The sequence below is a fragment of the Colletotrichum siamense genome (genome assembly GCF_013390195.1).
Source record: "Colletotrichum siamense strain Cg363 chromosome Unknown KSG_Cg363_contig03, whole genome shotgun sequence".
Lineage (NCBI taxonomy): Eukaryota > Fungi > Ascomycota > Sordariomycetes > Glomerellales > Glomerellaceae > Colletotrichum > Colletotrichum siamense.
Window position 1 is genome coordinate 947,471 of NW_023501016.1, and position 15,782 is coordinate 963,252.

At 56.8% G+C, this 15,782-nt stretch overlaps 4 protein-coding genes across 4 annotated transcripts; 2 read left to right on the forward strand and 2 right to left on the reverse strand.

Moving 5' to 3' along the window:
- Positions 1-1,410: 1,410 nt before the first annotated feature.
- MNS1-2 (Mannosyl-oligosaccharide 1,2-alpha-mannosidase MNS1) lies at positions 1,411-3,248 on the forward strand (the record flags this gene model as incomplete). The annotated part of the gene is made up of 2 exons (XM_036636097.1): positions 1,411-3,057; positions 3,129-3,248. 2 exons carry the CDS (start codon positions 1,411-1,413, stop codon positions 3,246-3,248), a joined length of 1,767 nt encoding a protein of 588 aa, XP_036497424.1.
- Positions 3,249-5,341: 2,093 nt separating this feature from the next.
- On the forward strand, positions 5,342-5,527 carry CGCS363_v004249 (uncharacterized protein; the record flags this gene model as incomplete). The annotated part of the gene is made up of 1 exon (XM_036636098.1): positions 5,342-5,527. The coding sequence occupies one exon, from the start codon at positions 5,342-5,344 to the stop codon at positions 5,525-5,527; it is 186 nt and encodes a 61-aa protein (XP_036497425.1).
- Positions 5,528-7,323: 1,796 nt separating this feature from the next.
- CGCS363_v004250 (uncharacterized protein) lies at positions 7,324-11,442 on the reverse strand (the record flags this gene model as incomplete). The annotated part of the gene is made up of 1 exon (XM_036636099.1): positions 7,324-11,442. The coding sequence occupies one exon, from the start codon at positions 11,440-11,442 to the stop codon at positions 7,324-7,326; it is 4,119 nt and encodes a 1,372-aa protein (XP_036498330.1).
- A 3,422-nt stretch (positions 11,443-14,864) lies between these two features.
- Positions 14,865-15,526, reverse strand: CGCS363_v004251 (uncharacterized protein; the record flags this gene model as incomplete). The annotated part of the gene is made up of 2 exons (XM_036636100.1): positions 14,865-14,987; positions 15,041-15,526. 2 exons carry the CDS (start codon positions 15,524-15,526, stop codon positions 14,865-14,867), a joined length of 609 nt encoding a protein of 202 aa, XP_036498329.1.
- Positions 15,527-15,782: the final 256 nt, after the last annotated feature.

The following is a 15,782-nucleotide window of genomic DNA, read 5'->3' on the forward strand; positions in this document are numbered from 1 at the left end:
TGCCCGTAGAATATGTCGTTAGCCAGGTACAGTACACATATTACGCCGCATCACTGGTGCTTCGCACTTATGGCTTGCTCCTTGAAAGTAGGCTGGTGTCTAGGCCTACGGCTGACTTTTGCTTTGCAGGTACTATGCTATCCCATCGAGTGCGACTGGACTGAAGGCGTGCGGGGCAACATCCAATGAACTCACACGCAGAGATATCGTCACCTGTGTCCAGCGAATAACAATTTTTGTGGTTCATCAGAATTCGAGAAAGACTGGAGGTCTAAGTCCTGCAGTCCAGTTGCACTCCATGGGATGTATCCTTTCTTACTGAAAGAGCATTTGATATCTTATTAATCCTTTCTCAATCAGCAAGCGCTGTCACTTTTCCAAGAACTCTTCGTCTACAGACATAACAACTCTTGGCACATCTGCATCCAGTCAGCACATACACCAAATCCAAAGCGTAGATAACCTCGCTTAGCCGCTAGTGACGGAACACGGTACCGATCATCAGGGGGCAGCAATGTGTTTGTTACCCAGACCCCCACTGTGGATAACTATAAAATTAGAGTGTTGGGGGTCCGGATGTCTCCTCGGTCGCTTCTCCAAAAAGCTAAAATGCACCCGAACCCGAGCAACACTTGTCTTCAATAGAAACATCAATCGCGGCATGCTCACCATGAAGAAGACAGTGTCTTATCAATCCCATCTCAATCAGCAAGCGCTGTCACTTCTCTGAAGGCCCCTTCATCTCTAGACATAACAACTCTTGGCAACTCCGCTCCAAGCAAGGGCATGCAACCCGTCCCGTCGCATCGGCCCCCTTTCCATTCCACAAAAGGCGCGCCAGCAAGCGTTGGTTCAGCCCCAAGACTGGTCGCCAACAGCAGCCAAACATGTCTATTGACCCTGCCGAGCGCCTCGCTAACCACTATGCGATGGACAGAATTGTCTTGGCAGGGATGGGCATGGTTCGCAGAAGTAGCCTGGCGGTGGCCCCAGGATTTCCCGACTGGGATTTGACTTTGCCCTCCATGTCTCATATTCACAAAAACGTTGTTCCAGAACCCCCGATGCTACCGCCGGCCGGCGGCTGTTCTTTGCGCGTTTGTTAACACGCTGGTCATCTCTTCCCGACCTCACAACCTCGGAAGCTCTCGCTCTGGATGATAGATACGCCTTGACCCGACGACAACGACATCTCATCGCTGAAGCAGCATCACCAGCTATCGACCACATCTCATTCACTTCATCTTGTCGCGTCGTTTTAGGAATCATACTCACCTTGCGGCATCTCGCTTCATCGACTCCCATGACTCGACCTTAGATCCCTCTCCCTTGGCTCACCATCGCCTTCAAACGACTGCAATTTTTCATCATCATCAGATACCCAGTACCTCATTCCTAATCTTCTCCAACATGACGGCAATGTACCGCTGGACCCGCGTCCGCACCCTCGCCATCACCCTTACCTTCGGCGGCTGCCTCCTCTACTACTTCTACACATCATGGGCCCGCTCCGAGTCCGCCGCCCTCGAGCGCTACATGAACCTGCACAACATCGCCCCTCCCCCGGCCACCCCACAGTCCAGCTTCGACTGGTCCTCGGTGTCGTACAAATACCCTCCCAAGACGCCGATGACCCCGCTGCCCAAGGGCCGCCGCCCCTCCCTCCCGCGCGTGCAGCACCAGTTCCCCGCCGAGTCCGCCGCCGCCGCCCGGCTCCGGGAGGCCCGCCGGCACGAGGTCCGCGAGCTGTTCAGGCGCGACTGGGCGAACTACAAAAAGTACGCCTGGATGAAGGACGCGCTCAACCCCATCTCCGCGACCGCCAAGGACCAGTTTTCCGGGTGGGCCGCGACGCTGGTGGACTCGCTCGACGTGCTTTGGATCATGGGACTGAAGGCGGAGTTTGAGGAGGCTGTCGCTGCTGTTGCGACGATTGACTTTGGATTCACGAATTCGGACCGCGTGAACACGTTTGAGACTAATATTCGGTATCTCGGCGGCTTGATGGCCGCTTATGACCTCAGTAAGAGGAAGGTCTTGCTCGATAAGGCTGTTCAGCTTGGCGACCTGCTTTACGGCGCGTTCAATACCGAGCATCGCATGCCCGTGGACTTCATCAACTTTAACGACGCGAAAGCAGGAACCGGCTTGGATGTAGAGAGCTCTGTCGTCTCAGCGTCGCCCGGGACGCTCTCACTAGAGATGACGCGCTTGTCGCAGCTTACGGGCAACCCAAAGTACTACGACGCCATGTCTAAAGTCATGGACCTCTTCCACGAGGGCCAGAAGAAGACCAAGATCCCGGGCATGTGGCCCATGTTCGTGTCCATGAGGAATCGCGACGTCGTTTCGGGCTCGCAGTTCACCATCGCTGGCTGCGCAGACTCGCTGTACGAGTACCTCCCCAAGATGCAAGCGCTCCTCGGCGGGCTGGAACCCATGTACGAGGACATGACGGAGGCTTTTCTCAAGGCTGCCAACGAGTCCCTTTTCTTCCGGCCCATGCTTCCGGGCAACGAGAACATCCTCATCTCGGGCAACGCCAACGTCGACATTGACGGAAAACTGTTCCTCGACCCGGAGAGCGAGCATTTAGCCTGTTTTATCGGCGGCATCTACGCCCTGGCCGGGAGATTACTCGGCAAGGAGGAATGGGTGACGATCGGGGCGCGACTCACGCTGGGATGCTACTACGCGTACCAGGCCATGCCGACGGGCATGATGCCGGAACGCTTCAACATGCTCGCGTGCCCGCGCAGGGACGATTGCAAGTGGGACGAGGACCGGTGGGAGAAAGAGAAGAGGCTGCGGCCCGAGTTCAAGGAGCACCTCCCCAAGGGCTTCACCACCGCCAAGGATGCGCGGTACATTCTGCGCCCGGAAGCCATTGAGAGCGTCTTTGTGCTGTACCGCATCACGGGCGACCGGGGCTTCCAGGACGCGGCGTGGGAGATGTGGAAGGCCGTTAGCAACGGGACGCTCGTGGAGCATGGGAATGCAGCGGTGCTGGATGTCACGAAGAAGGCGGACCCGCTGCCCAAGGAGGACTACATGGAGGTAAGGAAAAACTCATCATCCCCTACAGACAATGTTCAACAGAGGTGGACTTACTGACCGACGAAAAATAGAGTTTCTGGCTTGCGGAGACGTTGAAGTACTTCTACCTCGTCTTCTCGCCGCCTGACCTCATCAGCCTCGATGAGTACGTCCTCAACACAGAGGCCCATCCCTTCCGGAGACCCCACTGAGGTCTAGCCACTTGATATGTCGTAGTTTAAGGCTGGATGTGAAGACGGAGGGTTCCGCTAGCCTGTACTCGAAGAAGGTACAAAGCAATGAATCCCTCGCTGAATTTGAGACGGACGTGGTCATTGCTGAGGCGACGTCCAGACGAACATGTTGATGTTGGCGAGTAATGAAGGAGTTACTTTTTCTTCCAAGGTGGGGATCACTCTTCTAGGCCCTGGCATGCCTCGTGGTGATGGGGGTCCTTACGCGAATTTCATCGGGCGAATTCATGCTTTTTTTACCCTCGACCAACCAACAGATGAGAGGGTTGTAAACCAACGCTCCGCACACCAAAGAGTGGCGGTGATCGTGCTTACGCGGCGCAGGACTTGGGGGACAGGTATTGGAAGGAGAGAGTTTCTTGGAAGTCTTGGGGGATACGTCACAGGAGTTGCCAACAGCGTCCTACAGGAGAGAAGCACACGCTTTACAAAAGGCATACCGCCAAGTCGCGGGGCTACATTATCTTAGATCTAAATCGTAAAGGCGGCCGTACAGAATACCAAATATCAGGGAACACCATGACTCTACTAAACCCCTCGATGGGACGGCAGTGAGATCGCAGGAGGACGCAATATGGGTGAGACAGCGGCGCCGAAGACTTGGGCCGAGCGCCAGCGGTATATTAGGGCGGGCTGTAAGCTCTCGACCGGAGATCTATTGAAGCTTGTTTTAGAGTGGGCAATATCAATCTCGTAGTCAGGCAGTCGAACTGGACCCACGCTCGCAGAATCTGGCAGGAGAGCACACGACAGTCGGAGAAGAGTGACTACTTTGATCGCTTGTGGTGAGAATCCTCCGGTCATGTCACGATGAACGGGCCACAGGTGTCACCCATCATCGAATGAACACTGCCAGCTATGCAGGCATTTAAAATTAAACTAGAAACCTACTACACAGTAAACTTCCATAATAGGAATCGTCTCGCCTCATCCTCAGCTGTCGCTTGCGTCCCATCCGGCACATCGCTGCAGCGTCGATCAGTCACTGCCACATGAAGCCGGCCCCGATCACTCATCACGACGGACAGCTCCGCGCCATCTAATCTAATCTCGCACGTCTCTACGGCTCAGTCTCAACTGCCCATCATCTTACACATTTCTGCCCAGTACACCCACCCAACATGCTGTAAATAACCGTGCAATCTCTCAGTGTCATGACAAAGTGAGGCTTGTTCATACTAGCTGAACTCATCCCGCCGGGCAACGCATGAATCGCGTCCGGAACGATGACCGCACCCGCGCCCTACAAGCTCTTTACAGCGCCCCTAAAACCCCCAACCCCGGTCCTAACAGGCTCCAAAATTGCCCGTAGAGAGCCCGCCTCATTGCACCGTTGTGAAGAACAACGACCATCCCCCCACCCTTCCCGCCAAGAACGGATTGAAACGCCTCCCATCGCCAAGAGCATGATCAAGCTCCTATACTCGATGGCTTTTAATAGCCCCAAACACAACTGCGTACGCGCCAAGACGCGCCGTCTTTGTCCAAGACTTTTTTCTTCCTGAGCCACACTTTCGTCTGTACTGGTTCTTCCCCCTATCGGTTGCCTATCGGGCTCACCGCCGCCCAAGCACCTCGCCCAGCCAAGACACAGACCAGCCAGGCCACCCATCTCTGTACAGCTATCCCACTCAATCCTCACGGTCTAGGCGGCAGTGTTGTTCTCCTCTCCTCTACCCATGTACAGCTCCGCAAGCCATCGAAATAGCATCCTCCCTGTAACCAACTCCAACGGAGCCAACTCTTGGTATCGACATGGAGTCGATACCCATCCACACATACCGAGAGAGAAAGAGAAGAGGACGGTGGCGGAGTGTCAACTGACCATCCGGCACCTGCCAATGTTTCCAAACCTTCTTTCTCGAGTTCTCCATCTTTCTGCTTTGCGTCTTGTCGTGAACTTGTATAAGAAGCATCATTCCATCCCTCCTTCTTGCCATCCCATCCTCCTCATCCCGCACATCCACCCGCGAACACTCCCACTCCATCATCCAAACTTTTCCCAACCTTCTCTACAACTGCTATTCGACATCACATAAAGTCAAGTCACCATGCGCGCCGTCTACACCCTCATCACTCTCCTCGCCGCCACGGTCGCCGCCCGCTTCGACGGGCCCTGCGTGGACGTCGAGTGCGGCACCGCCCGCACCAACTGCGAGGCCGACGGCATGATCTGCGTGCCCTTCCCCAGCGTCGACCTCGAGAAGCGCAAGGGCTGCACCTGCTCCGTTGGCTAAACGCATCCAGCCATTTACATCTGGTTCAAGTCCTTCTTGGGTAAGTCTTTCTCCCATCAATGATCTCACATCCGACTGCACGAGAGCAAAGAGTTCTTGCTGACTCAACTGCCTCACACAGACCACAGTTTCTATCTAAAGACACGGCGTTTGGGGCACCACCTTTTGAGACATTCGGTGCGGCGAAGACGGGACACACTGGCGCTTTGGCATTTCACTTCTGTTTTTGGAACTTCGGATGAAGAAAAGCCTCATGGCAACTACACACTAGAGATGATCATGACAATACACGGGAGGAGCAGCGTAACCCATTTAGGCATTGTGCCTCCTTCAAAAATATGATATCCAAATATTCAAGCGAGCATTCTTCTTTCTCCAGTAAACCCCATCCTTTGCCACCGTTCAGTGCAGCGACTCTGTTGACCAGAAATTCTGCCTCGCCCCAGAAGTACCAAAACATCTTGGCAAAAGGCCAACGACTCAAGCCCACATCTCTTCACAGCCGGCCTTGGCTAAGGACGTGCCACCTCATGCCGCCCAAACCAAGCATCAATCGTCCAAGACTTCTCCGATCCGGCAACCCGATCTAAAGTTTGCCTCTTAATCCTCCGGGCCCGATGGAGGCCGGCACCCGGTTGTGGCCTTGCGGGTGACGTAGATCATACGGTCCAGGTGCAAGGGTGGTACCTTGTTCAAGCGGCCGACTTGTAGCGCCGGCTTGTGGTGAACACCGCCACGGCGGGACGGGCTGGACAAAGTGGCTAGGTTAACTCTAAAAGTCTTGGTTAAGTCCGACTCCGATGTTGCTGTAGTCGTGGAATATCTTGACTTCCGAGCCCGATAGCGATGAGGTAATATCAGTGTGCATACTATTACTTTGTAGGAGACGATTTTCTCCTTATTGCTTGCGACCTACCCCGTTTGCCATTACCTTTTTCCCGAGCCCGATAGCGATCCAACTTCTCAACCTTGTAGATGACGACCTGGGCTGTGAAGCTCACCTGCAGCTCGTCAATATTGAGTGGCAGGGATCACCTCCTCCGACCCTGCCGGCGTTCATCCAGTCTTGACATTCCAGACTCATTTCCACAATCCCCAGAGTCCGATAGCGATGCCCATGAAAGACTTCGACTTGACTTTCAAGTCTCTCACCGATACCGACATCCCACCATGTCTCTTCGCGAACGTCTTTTGACCCCGAAACCGACGAGCACCTGCTCTTGACTAAACTTCCCCCTGTCAAGTTTTGCCAGTATCATTCGTGATCCAAATCTAAGTCATCCCGAACCCCTTGAATGAACAAAGTTTAGAACCATTCCCGGTTCGCGGGACCGACACCGATTCAACATGTTTGATCGTACGATGAACGAAATGGCCAACTTTCAAGTTGCAACTACACCCAGTCGAAAACCACCATTCCCGACCCAGCCGGTCGCGAACCCGACCGCCACAAACCACTCTCTCTTTTCCCGAAAGCGAGAACATGATCAGCTCATATTTCCCACAACCTCAATCTACCTTATGATAGTAACTTCATATCTTATCATTTCGAGTTATCCTACCCTAAACACCCCAAAAACAAGATTTGAGATCAACTCCCTGGTTCAGTGTCCCCCAGTTTGTGGTATCATACCCAAGTGTGTAAAAGAACAAAAGAAAAAACTCCGGCCACCAACCTCTCTGGCCCATCCTAGAACTCCAAGCTATACAATACGCAACGCTTGCGTCCCGTGATAAATACAGTGTAGATAATACAAAGAACAAATGACCTTCTTTCTGAGATGCCATTCGGAGAATCAAGTCGACATCCTTCCCCAACCCTTCACAAACCCCCTCTGCGCGCGATTCACCCTTGCCAAAATCCCCAAGCCCACATCCTCCCCGCCGCCCCATCCACCCGCGCGCTTCACGCTGATCCCAAACGCCCTCTCCTGCGCAACATCCGCCCGCTCCACCAGCTCCGTGCGCCGGCGCTTCACGCGCTCCCAGCTCATCCGGAACCCCATCGCCTTGCTCCCGTCCAGGAAGCTCGTCTGGATCTCCTCGGTGGGCATCCACTCCGCGCCCCTGCCCAAGAACCCGAACACGTTCCCGTCGACGAGGAGCGCCGCCACGGAGGCGATGCTGCACGGGTTGCGCGGGAGCAGCGTGTCCGTGCCGGGGGTGAGCAGCCACGCGACGAGCGTCAGCGCGAGGAGGAGGGCAAGGATGGACTGGATGATCCGCGTGGAGGCGTTGTCCTGGACGAGCCGGCGCAGGCTGGTCACGTCCGTGTCCTCGAGCATGCCGGGGACGACCTCCTGCGCGGTGATGTCGGGTAGTCTGCGGCGGGAGTTGACGTTGAGGTTCTGCGCGCGCACGATGCCGTGCTGGCGGACGATGGCGTCGGCGACGCGGCCGCTGCGCGCGAGGCCTGGGTCGCCGAGGTTGCCGGCCGGGATGGCGAAGCGGGAGGTGACGAGGGAGCTGAAGAAAGGGTCGAGCTGGTTGCCGGTGGTGAGGTTGGCGAGCAGACCGTATTGGAGCGGGAGGAGCTTGAGCTGCGTGCGGCGGACGGTGTTTTCTTGCACGCGGGGCGGGTAGGTTGGGTCTACGTGGAGACTTGAGCCGGTGAGGCGGACGGTGGCCATGAGGGTCTCGACGGTTTCGTTGCAGCCCATGGCGGAGATATAACCGACCTGCGTGGGGGTTGTGTCGGCGAGTTGGCCCCATACGTAGGTGAAGTCGGAGCACTGGCTGGAGGGACCCGCGGAGCGAGGTGTGGCGACTCCGAACACGGAAGACGGGGAGACTCCGGAGGGTAGGACGGCGTTGGAGCGGATGGAGGGGTCGTTGCAGGGTTCGCCTGCGATATCTACGCGCATGCCCTGCGCTACGGAGAATTGGTTGGGCACGTTCGGTATCGTAAAGTTGGTGTTGATTTCGGATTGCGGATAGAGCCTGCAGTCCAGTCTCGACCGGAGGGCTGGGAGCGTGACGAGGATGGTGCTGTCGCCGTCCTTCATCGACAGCGGTTCCGTGAGCCGTACGCCATTGAAGTTGAGGTCTTCAAAGGTGAATGACGGGAAGGTCAGATTGGCGTCAAGGATGAGAGACGCAAGAAGTGTGTCTGTAGTACAGGTGTTACATGGCGCGGTGGCGTTGATGAACTGATCGATCTTTTGCAGAGTGACTGGGCGCGTGGACGGGATGGGTACGGTAGTATACAGAGCTCCGGAGAATGTTGCCAGCAGCGAGGCGATGAAGACGGCGGTGGTGGTGATCACAACTGCGATGTTCTTCGTCTTCACAGCATCGTAGACAATCCGGGGTTTGGACTTGTCCATGAAGTCAAGACCAACAGTCGTCTCGAAGGAGCCACCCTGCTTAAGCTGAGTATACGGCGCAAGACACCGCGTCGCGCAGTCGGCAGACGCGAGGTACAGCGCCACGATACCGAACAACACTCCCGGTCCAGTCGTCCACAAGAAGTGGCGGTCGGTATTCGCCGTGACAGTCGTAATGCCCTGCCTCGCCTCGGACAACCTGAGCACAACCTCCAGCGAGATAATCATGCCCGCCATAGTAGACACCGCAATCAGCCTTGCCACGGGGTGCAAAGGCATAGGATGACCCCAGTTCGACGTCTTGACGAACTCAGGCGGCGTATCCTGCCGTGGCGGGTTGCCCCCAAAGATCTTGAAATACCCCTGCCCCTTGGACGCCTTCTCGTACGGCTCCACGCCGGTGTAGTAATTCGTACCCAGCAGCCTCTCCCTGATAGTAGACACGTGCGCCGCGCCAGTTCCGCGCAGGCACTGCAGCAGCGACCTGCTGTGCGCAAGGAGCGTCGCCATGTTGATGATGGTGTTCGGGTCGCGGGGCAGGAACCCCGTCCTCGGGGCGAAAGCGACGGCGGCTAGGGTGAGGACCAACGCGAAACCGAGCAGGCCGGAGAGGAGGTGCGCAGGGATGGGGCGCACGTTGAGGCGCTCGCCGATGATGACCGCCGTTCCCGTGATTCGTTGCGGCTGCGCTGTGTCTGCCATTAACGAGTTACGTGCCAGGAGGGCAGTGTACTGGCGCCAGTATTTTGTGACGATCTGGGTGAGGTTGCTCGCCTGCAGGAGGCTGTCGATTGGGGGGACGCCGTTGTCCTTGACTTCCATCGCCACGGCCGAGTTCATCACCGCGTCGGAGGCGACGATCGCGACACCGGGGTAACGGCTGTTCACACTCGGCATGGCGCCTAGGATCTGGGAGTCGGTGGGATATGACGCGAAATGGCCCTGTACGATGTCCATCGGGCTGACCAAGTTCAATGTCCTGTTCTTCGCAGACCGGGTGCGCTCGATCTTCATAAGTTGGGTATTGTTCTTCTCGACGTGGACAGTCGTGATAGCATACGTCGGTCGGCAAATCAGCGCCGCAGAGCGCGTCAGCTGGCCTCGGATGGGCACGTTAAAGACCTCGCTAGACGTCGGAACACTGGCGGCGTCAATCGTGATGGCGCCCGACATGACCACAACCCGTCCGTCGTCCATGTTCTGCGAGTTCCCGCACGCACCAGCTTGGAACGCCGTGAAGAAGGTCGGCAGCGTAAACCCCACGAGTACCATGTTCGGGATCTCCTGCGTTATGGAGCAGTTGGAAGTCGACACCGTGACATTCAGCTGCGTATCCGACGCCTGGATGTACTGAATCCCTGTCAGATTCAGCTGCGCCGGCTCGCACAGGATGTCCGACTCGAACCCGTCCACGTCAGCCCTCAACTCGGCCGTAGACTTGAAATCCGACGTGAACGACTGGAATGCAAACTCCCTCGACGTGCCGTCCGGGAAGTTCAGCCCCTTGGTCTGCAACCCCACCATGGTGAAGAACGGCAGCGCCCCAGCCGCCCGCAGGTTACTTGGATCGTTCGTGAAAGCGTTCAGCACATTCAAACTCGCCCCTCGCGCCGTAACGATCTGAAACGTCGGGCTGACGAGCGCCACAGCAATCACAATAATCAACTTCAGCGTCAATCCGACAGACGCGGCCGCCGCTACAAGCCAGTCCCGGTTCTTCGCAGCCTTCGCGACCGCCCACGGCTCGAACATAAAGACGTAGTCCAGCATCAGCGTCCGGTCGACGCTCGCGGGGCCCTTGGACATACGGATCCACGGCGCGTTGGCTTTGGCCTGGTGCTCCGGCCGCGCCCACAACGCCGCGATGCATGTGAAGATGAAGGCGGAGCCGTACTGCCACAGGTACCTGAACCCGTGGTCTGGGGAGCCGAGGCCACCCCTCTTGTTGGACAGGTCCAGCACCGCCTCTACTGTGATCAACAACCCCGCGAACAAAATCGCAAACGAGCTCAGTATCCTCCGTTGCAGGTAGAACGGGCGGTACGGTAACGAGACGTCCATCAACCCATCCCGTTTCCTCAAATCATCCGAGTCGCCCGTCGGCGGCGGTATCCTTATCATCGGCTGCAGCATCTGTCGGATCGGTTGTGACGGTTGTAATGACGGGTTTAGCGGGGGGAAGGTCTGCAGCGGCTGGCCCTGCGGGATTGGTCGCATCGCGGGCACAGCTAACCTCGCAGCTGGCGGGAACTGCGACTGGCGGGGCGTCAGACTGTACCTCGGCCCCGGCGTGGGCGGTTTACTCGGGCTCGTAATCATAATCTCGGGCACCGCCGTCGTCGCCCTGCTGGCATCTCCATCGCTGCTCGAAAACTCATACTCGCTGCCGGAAGAAGAGGAGTGGTCCAGCGTCGAGGGACGGGGCGTGCTGAACGACCGCGAGTGGCTCGTGTACGGCCTCGCAATAACATCGTCGCCTCTCGTGATGGTCGACTCGGCGACGTAGCGGTGATACGAATCCATTCCGTTGGTGCTCTGCTTGGGTCCTTTGCGGGGCACGTTGGCCCTGGCCCTCGCGTCTGAGTCCATGTATCAGCAGAAAACAGGCTGTCTTTCGTTCTGCTTCGTGGATGAAGTGGTAATCGGTCTTGGGATCGACGGGCAAGCCGGTCGGGCGGAGGGTGGAGGCGTGGTGGCCTGCCGTCACCGGATGTTCATCGTCGCCCTAGGCCGCTGTGATGGCGTGGTGTTACTATGCCCAGGGCCAGGTATGTGTGTTGTATGAGCTTGATGATGTGATGCTCGGGTGCGGCCGTGTGTGGTATAGTGTTTTGTTTCCACAGAGCCGCCCTTAGTGGCAATCAATAAGGATCGATGTCGGGGTGTTTGTCGATCGTTCGATTAGACTTATCAACAGAAGCGCGCTTGTTGCGAGTATATTGAGGCGAAAACACAAAAGAAGCGGAGAATGGGGGAGCAGGGCCACTAGTCGAAAGGGCCGGCTCGGTGGCAACAAGTGTCCGTACGCAGATCTGCTATCCCTCCTTGAAAAGCACACAAGCCGAACGTCTCGCTGTACTGCCGAACGACTTTCGCATGAACCTGACGTTTGGGAAGAGCGGGAAGCGACGTGGATGTGTGTGTCTATGTGTTGCGTGTATGATTAACCAGTCCTTCTTACTGGATCCAGTCCAGGGGAAACGAATAAGAGAAGTTTAAGAACAAGGGGGACGGAGGCAATAAGAGCCGCCCAGTAAGAAGCGAACAAAAGAGGACCGACCAGACACCCGTTCAGGAAATCTTTCAGGAACGAGAGGAGGGGGAGGCCTTGTTTCCCACCCGCGGGACGATCACTGGTTCGGGCATAATATAAGAGAGGGAAGGGGGTGGTGGGAAGGTGGGAAAATAACCAGGCCAGGAACGGGGCAAAAGAAGGGCAAAAGAACAGCAATCCGAAAAGAGGACGAGCGCAAGCGGGGAAGGGGCGACCGCGGAGACAGTGAGCGCTGCCAGATCTGCGTTGCCGAGCTGTCTGCTGCTTGTCTCCTGTCACCTCGGCGTTCCTTGTGCCTGTCTGAGCTGTCTCTGTCTTTCAGCCGCTGGTTGCCCGCTGTCTGTCGTCGGCTGTCTGTGTTGTCGTGTCTTGCGTTTCCGTCTGTCGGGACTCTTCATCCCAATACGAAGGGGGCACCTGGGAGGAGGGGCGAAGGACTCAACGCCAGAGTGAGAAAGCACAATGCGTGAACAGGGCCCAACGCTAGGTAGAACGGGCGCTGCTTGTGCCTGCCTGTGCCTTGCCTGTGCCTGCAAGACAAGTAGGCCGCCAAGCACAGGTTAAGCCTTATGGGAGGCACGGGTAGCAAGGCGTCTCTAATGTTCGCTGAAAGCAAAGCCCGGACGAGTTTCAGAAGCAGGTCGGTCGGGGCGACCGTGGATATGAGGCTGGCGCGATGTGACCTGCGGTAACGGTGGTGTTTGGGCGGTGGTTGGATGTACCACAGCGTGGTGAGTTTCTCTCTTTTCGTCTCTTCGGGCGTGCCTTGCGGCGCTGGGAGCTGCGTTGAAGTGGGATTAAAGGTTGCGAGGCACCACAGGCGGGCGCCCCATTGGTTCGTTGGCTAGCTGCTTGGGGCACGGTGAAACTGCCGCGTGTGGCGGCTGTGTGACAGAATGTCACAGACCCCGGTTTCGAAAGATGCGGCTGTTGTTCGTTCTGTTCCCCCCTTTTTTTTCGGTCTGAAGTTTGGTTTGGAGCAGTGGGTAGCAGCAGCCGGAGAGGTACTATACCACGAGCACATAACTCCGTTGCTGGTGGAAACATATGTGACCCGGCGCAGAGGAACGCGGGGAGATCTGCAACTAGCAGGGAACGGGTGATGAGCGTAAAAGAATCACTCGATCAGCCATTGAAGATGCTGAAAAGACAACAACACATTGTCGCGCTCCAGAAGAGTTTCGTTGAGAGGTGCCGTATGATCCAGTAACAGACCAGAATCCAGGGCTTTGCGCGTAGGAAGTTTTGACTGAATTGAGCGACAGTTCCCCCTCGGCGAGTCTGGGGTGTCCCGAAAGGAACAGGTGAAACGGGAGAAACTTTACCACCTGCCCTCCGCGTTGTCTGCTCCACAGTTTATCCGAGAAGCTCCCTCACGGGACGGGGCGGTCAGTGCGGCCTTCGCCCGGAAACCTCCGGCTCTCCGGCACGCGGTGCGCTCTCTCTCGCGGTCTTCTCGCCGGCGGACGAAGCCAGGGCCCCTACCAGACAGCATGAGGCCCCTTAACAGCCCTCCGATGTTTGGTTTATCGACCTCCCGCCCTCATAAGGTTTTCTCGCCCACAAGGCTGGCGTGACATGACCGACCGAGCCGACCGAAGGACCCGGGTTCCGTCTGCCGTCTACCGTCTGCCGTGGCCACCGAGGGGCCCCATCTCGGTGTCTTTTCCGGAGGCCAGCCACTGAATGACCCCTCACCTGGCGATGCGAGGCAAATACACGTGCAAGCCGAACGACTCTTAAGAACCTCGCCTCCCGCCCCGTGAGAGTTCGGTCGGGCTTGAACGGCAAGCAGCGGGCGACGGTCGGGCCAGCTCAACCGAACCCAGCCAATCTCCATCACCCGTCGACTCATCATTCCAGCAATGACCTCCTACTCGTGCGCTGAAAGATGAGCGCGCTGAGCTGACTCGTTCGTCATCAGGTCGCGTGCCTCCATACAGCCTGACCTGTCTGCGCCATGACCGCGTCATCGAGGTCATCGGTCATTGATGTTATCCGCACGATCAGAGGCGGAAATGTTGAGATATCCAATAGGACGTGAATTGCGATGTTTCCGGCATGCGGACATCGGATTGATAAAAGACCTGACGAGAGGTGGCTAATAATACAGTCAAAATGAACTCACAATGACCCACGTCCATCGAGTCCGACCCCAAAGTGTCGTCGGTGTTTTGTGACGCAGTCCCTTTGCTTCCCCTCGTCTCAAGAAACCGGACCCCGCCTGTGTTGTACAGAATGAGATGCAGGCACATCCCAAAGGGAAAAAGCAAACAAATTCAATCGCCTGGGTATAATATGCGAATGCCCTTCTTTTCCTCTTCTCGTTTCGAACAAGGGCGATCGTGACCATCGTGCCATCGTAACATCGCTCCATGGTTGCCCGCAAAACGCCAAATGCCTCTGCTTCGCTAGTCGTGCATGGTAGTAGGTGGTACGTCGTAGTGTTTGGGAAATGTGAAAAGGCGGCCTCCGTTCGTCAGCCAGCACCGCCGCTCGGAAAAGTCTGGAGCAGTCCCTAAACCCCTCGATTCCCCCAGGTCGCTGTCGAGGTGGATATGAATCCCTGACTCGCTGGGTTTCTGGCGACCCACGCCTACGATCCTGGGGTCCCTCGTGGACCGTCGTTTCAATTCGGCTAACCCTTCCGCATCGTTTCTCATCACCGAAGTGAGAGATCGAAAATATGTGTTCTTGCATCATCCGGAATCGCGATGATTTCACCCGCGTTCGTTCATCAGATTCCGTACTTGTTCGGGCTCCAACTGCGGGCGTCGATGATATTTTTTGACTCGGCTTTGACGAGGAACCCCGCGTCGCAGTACGACATGTCTGGGCGTGCAATCTCAGGCGGGTAATGCTAGATATTTCGTCAGTAATTTCGCCCTCGATCCCGGTCTGATGTCCACGTACCAGGCGCATACAACACGCATCCGTCCATCCCGTCGCGCATGTGCCCAGATCCTGTCCAAACTTGGTCTTGTATTTTCCTCCGTTCGCCGGTTCGCATTTCGTTCCAACTCTCAGCTTGTTGTCAATTGTGCCTTTACAGCAGTGCGGCTGCAGCGTGATGAAGGGGCTCGCGAGCTGGTCGGTGGGCGGGTATGGGTAGCAGTGGAACGGCTGGCTCTGCGCGAGGATGACGGGCAAGCCGAACATGAGAAACAGGGCGACGATTGCAGCCGAGAAGCCCAGAGGGCGGTGCATCTTGGGCGGGATCAGCGATTGCAGGCGGACGACGATGGCGGAGGTGGCGACTGCTGCGAAGAAGCGGGAAATGTGGTGGTGAGCCTTTTGCAGGACCTCGCGGATTGGTCTTGGCAGATGTTGGACAAGCAGCTGTACAAAAGTGGCCGTGATGGCGAGAATTGGAGGCGGCGAAGATGACAGAGGCGGCATTGCTGAGCTACTTAACGGAAACGGTATTATTTGATCCCCTGGTCAAATCCTGTGTTGCTATTATTGGCCGGATGGGGTCGGGATGCTGCCGTGACCCTTCTCGACAACGACACGCACCACACAGAGAGGTACTCCGGAATGCGGGTCGTGAATCAGTTTAGGGCGCCCTTGCTGTTCGGGGTGGAACGGCAGAGCTGTTTTGCAAGGCAGATGCCAGACGGAGTGCTGGTGCTGGGCCCTCGCGGCGGATTAGACA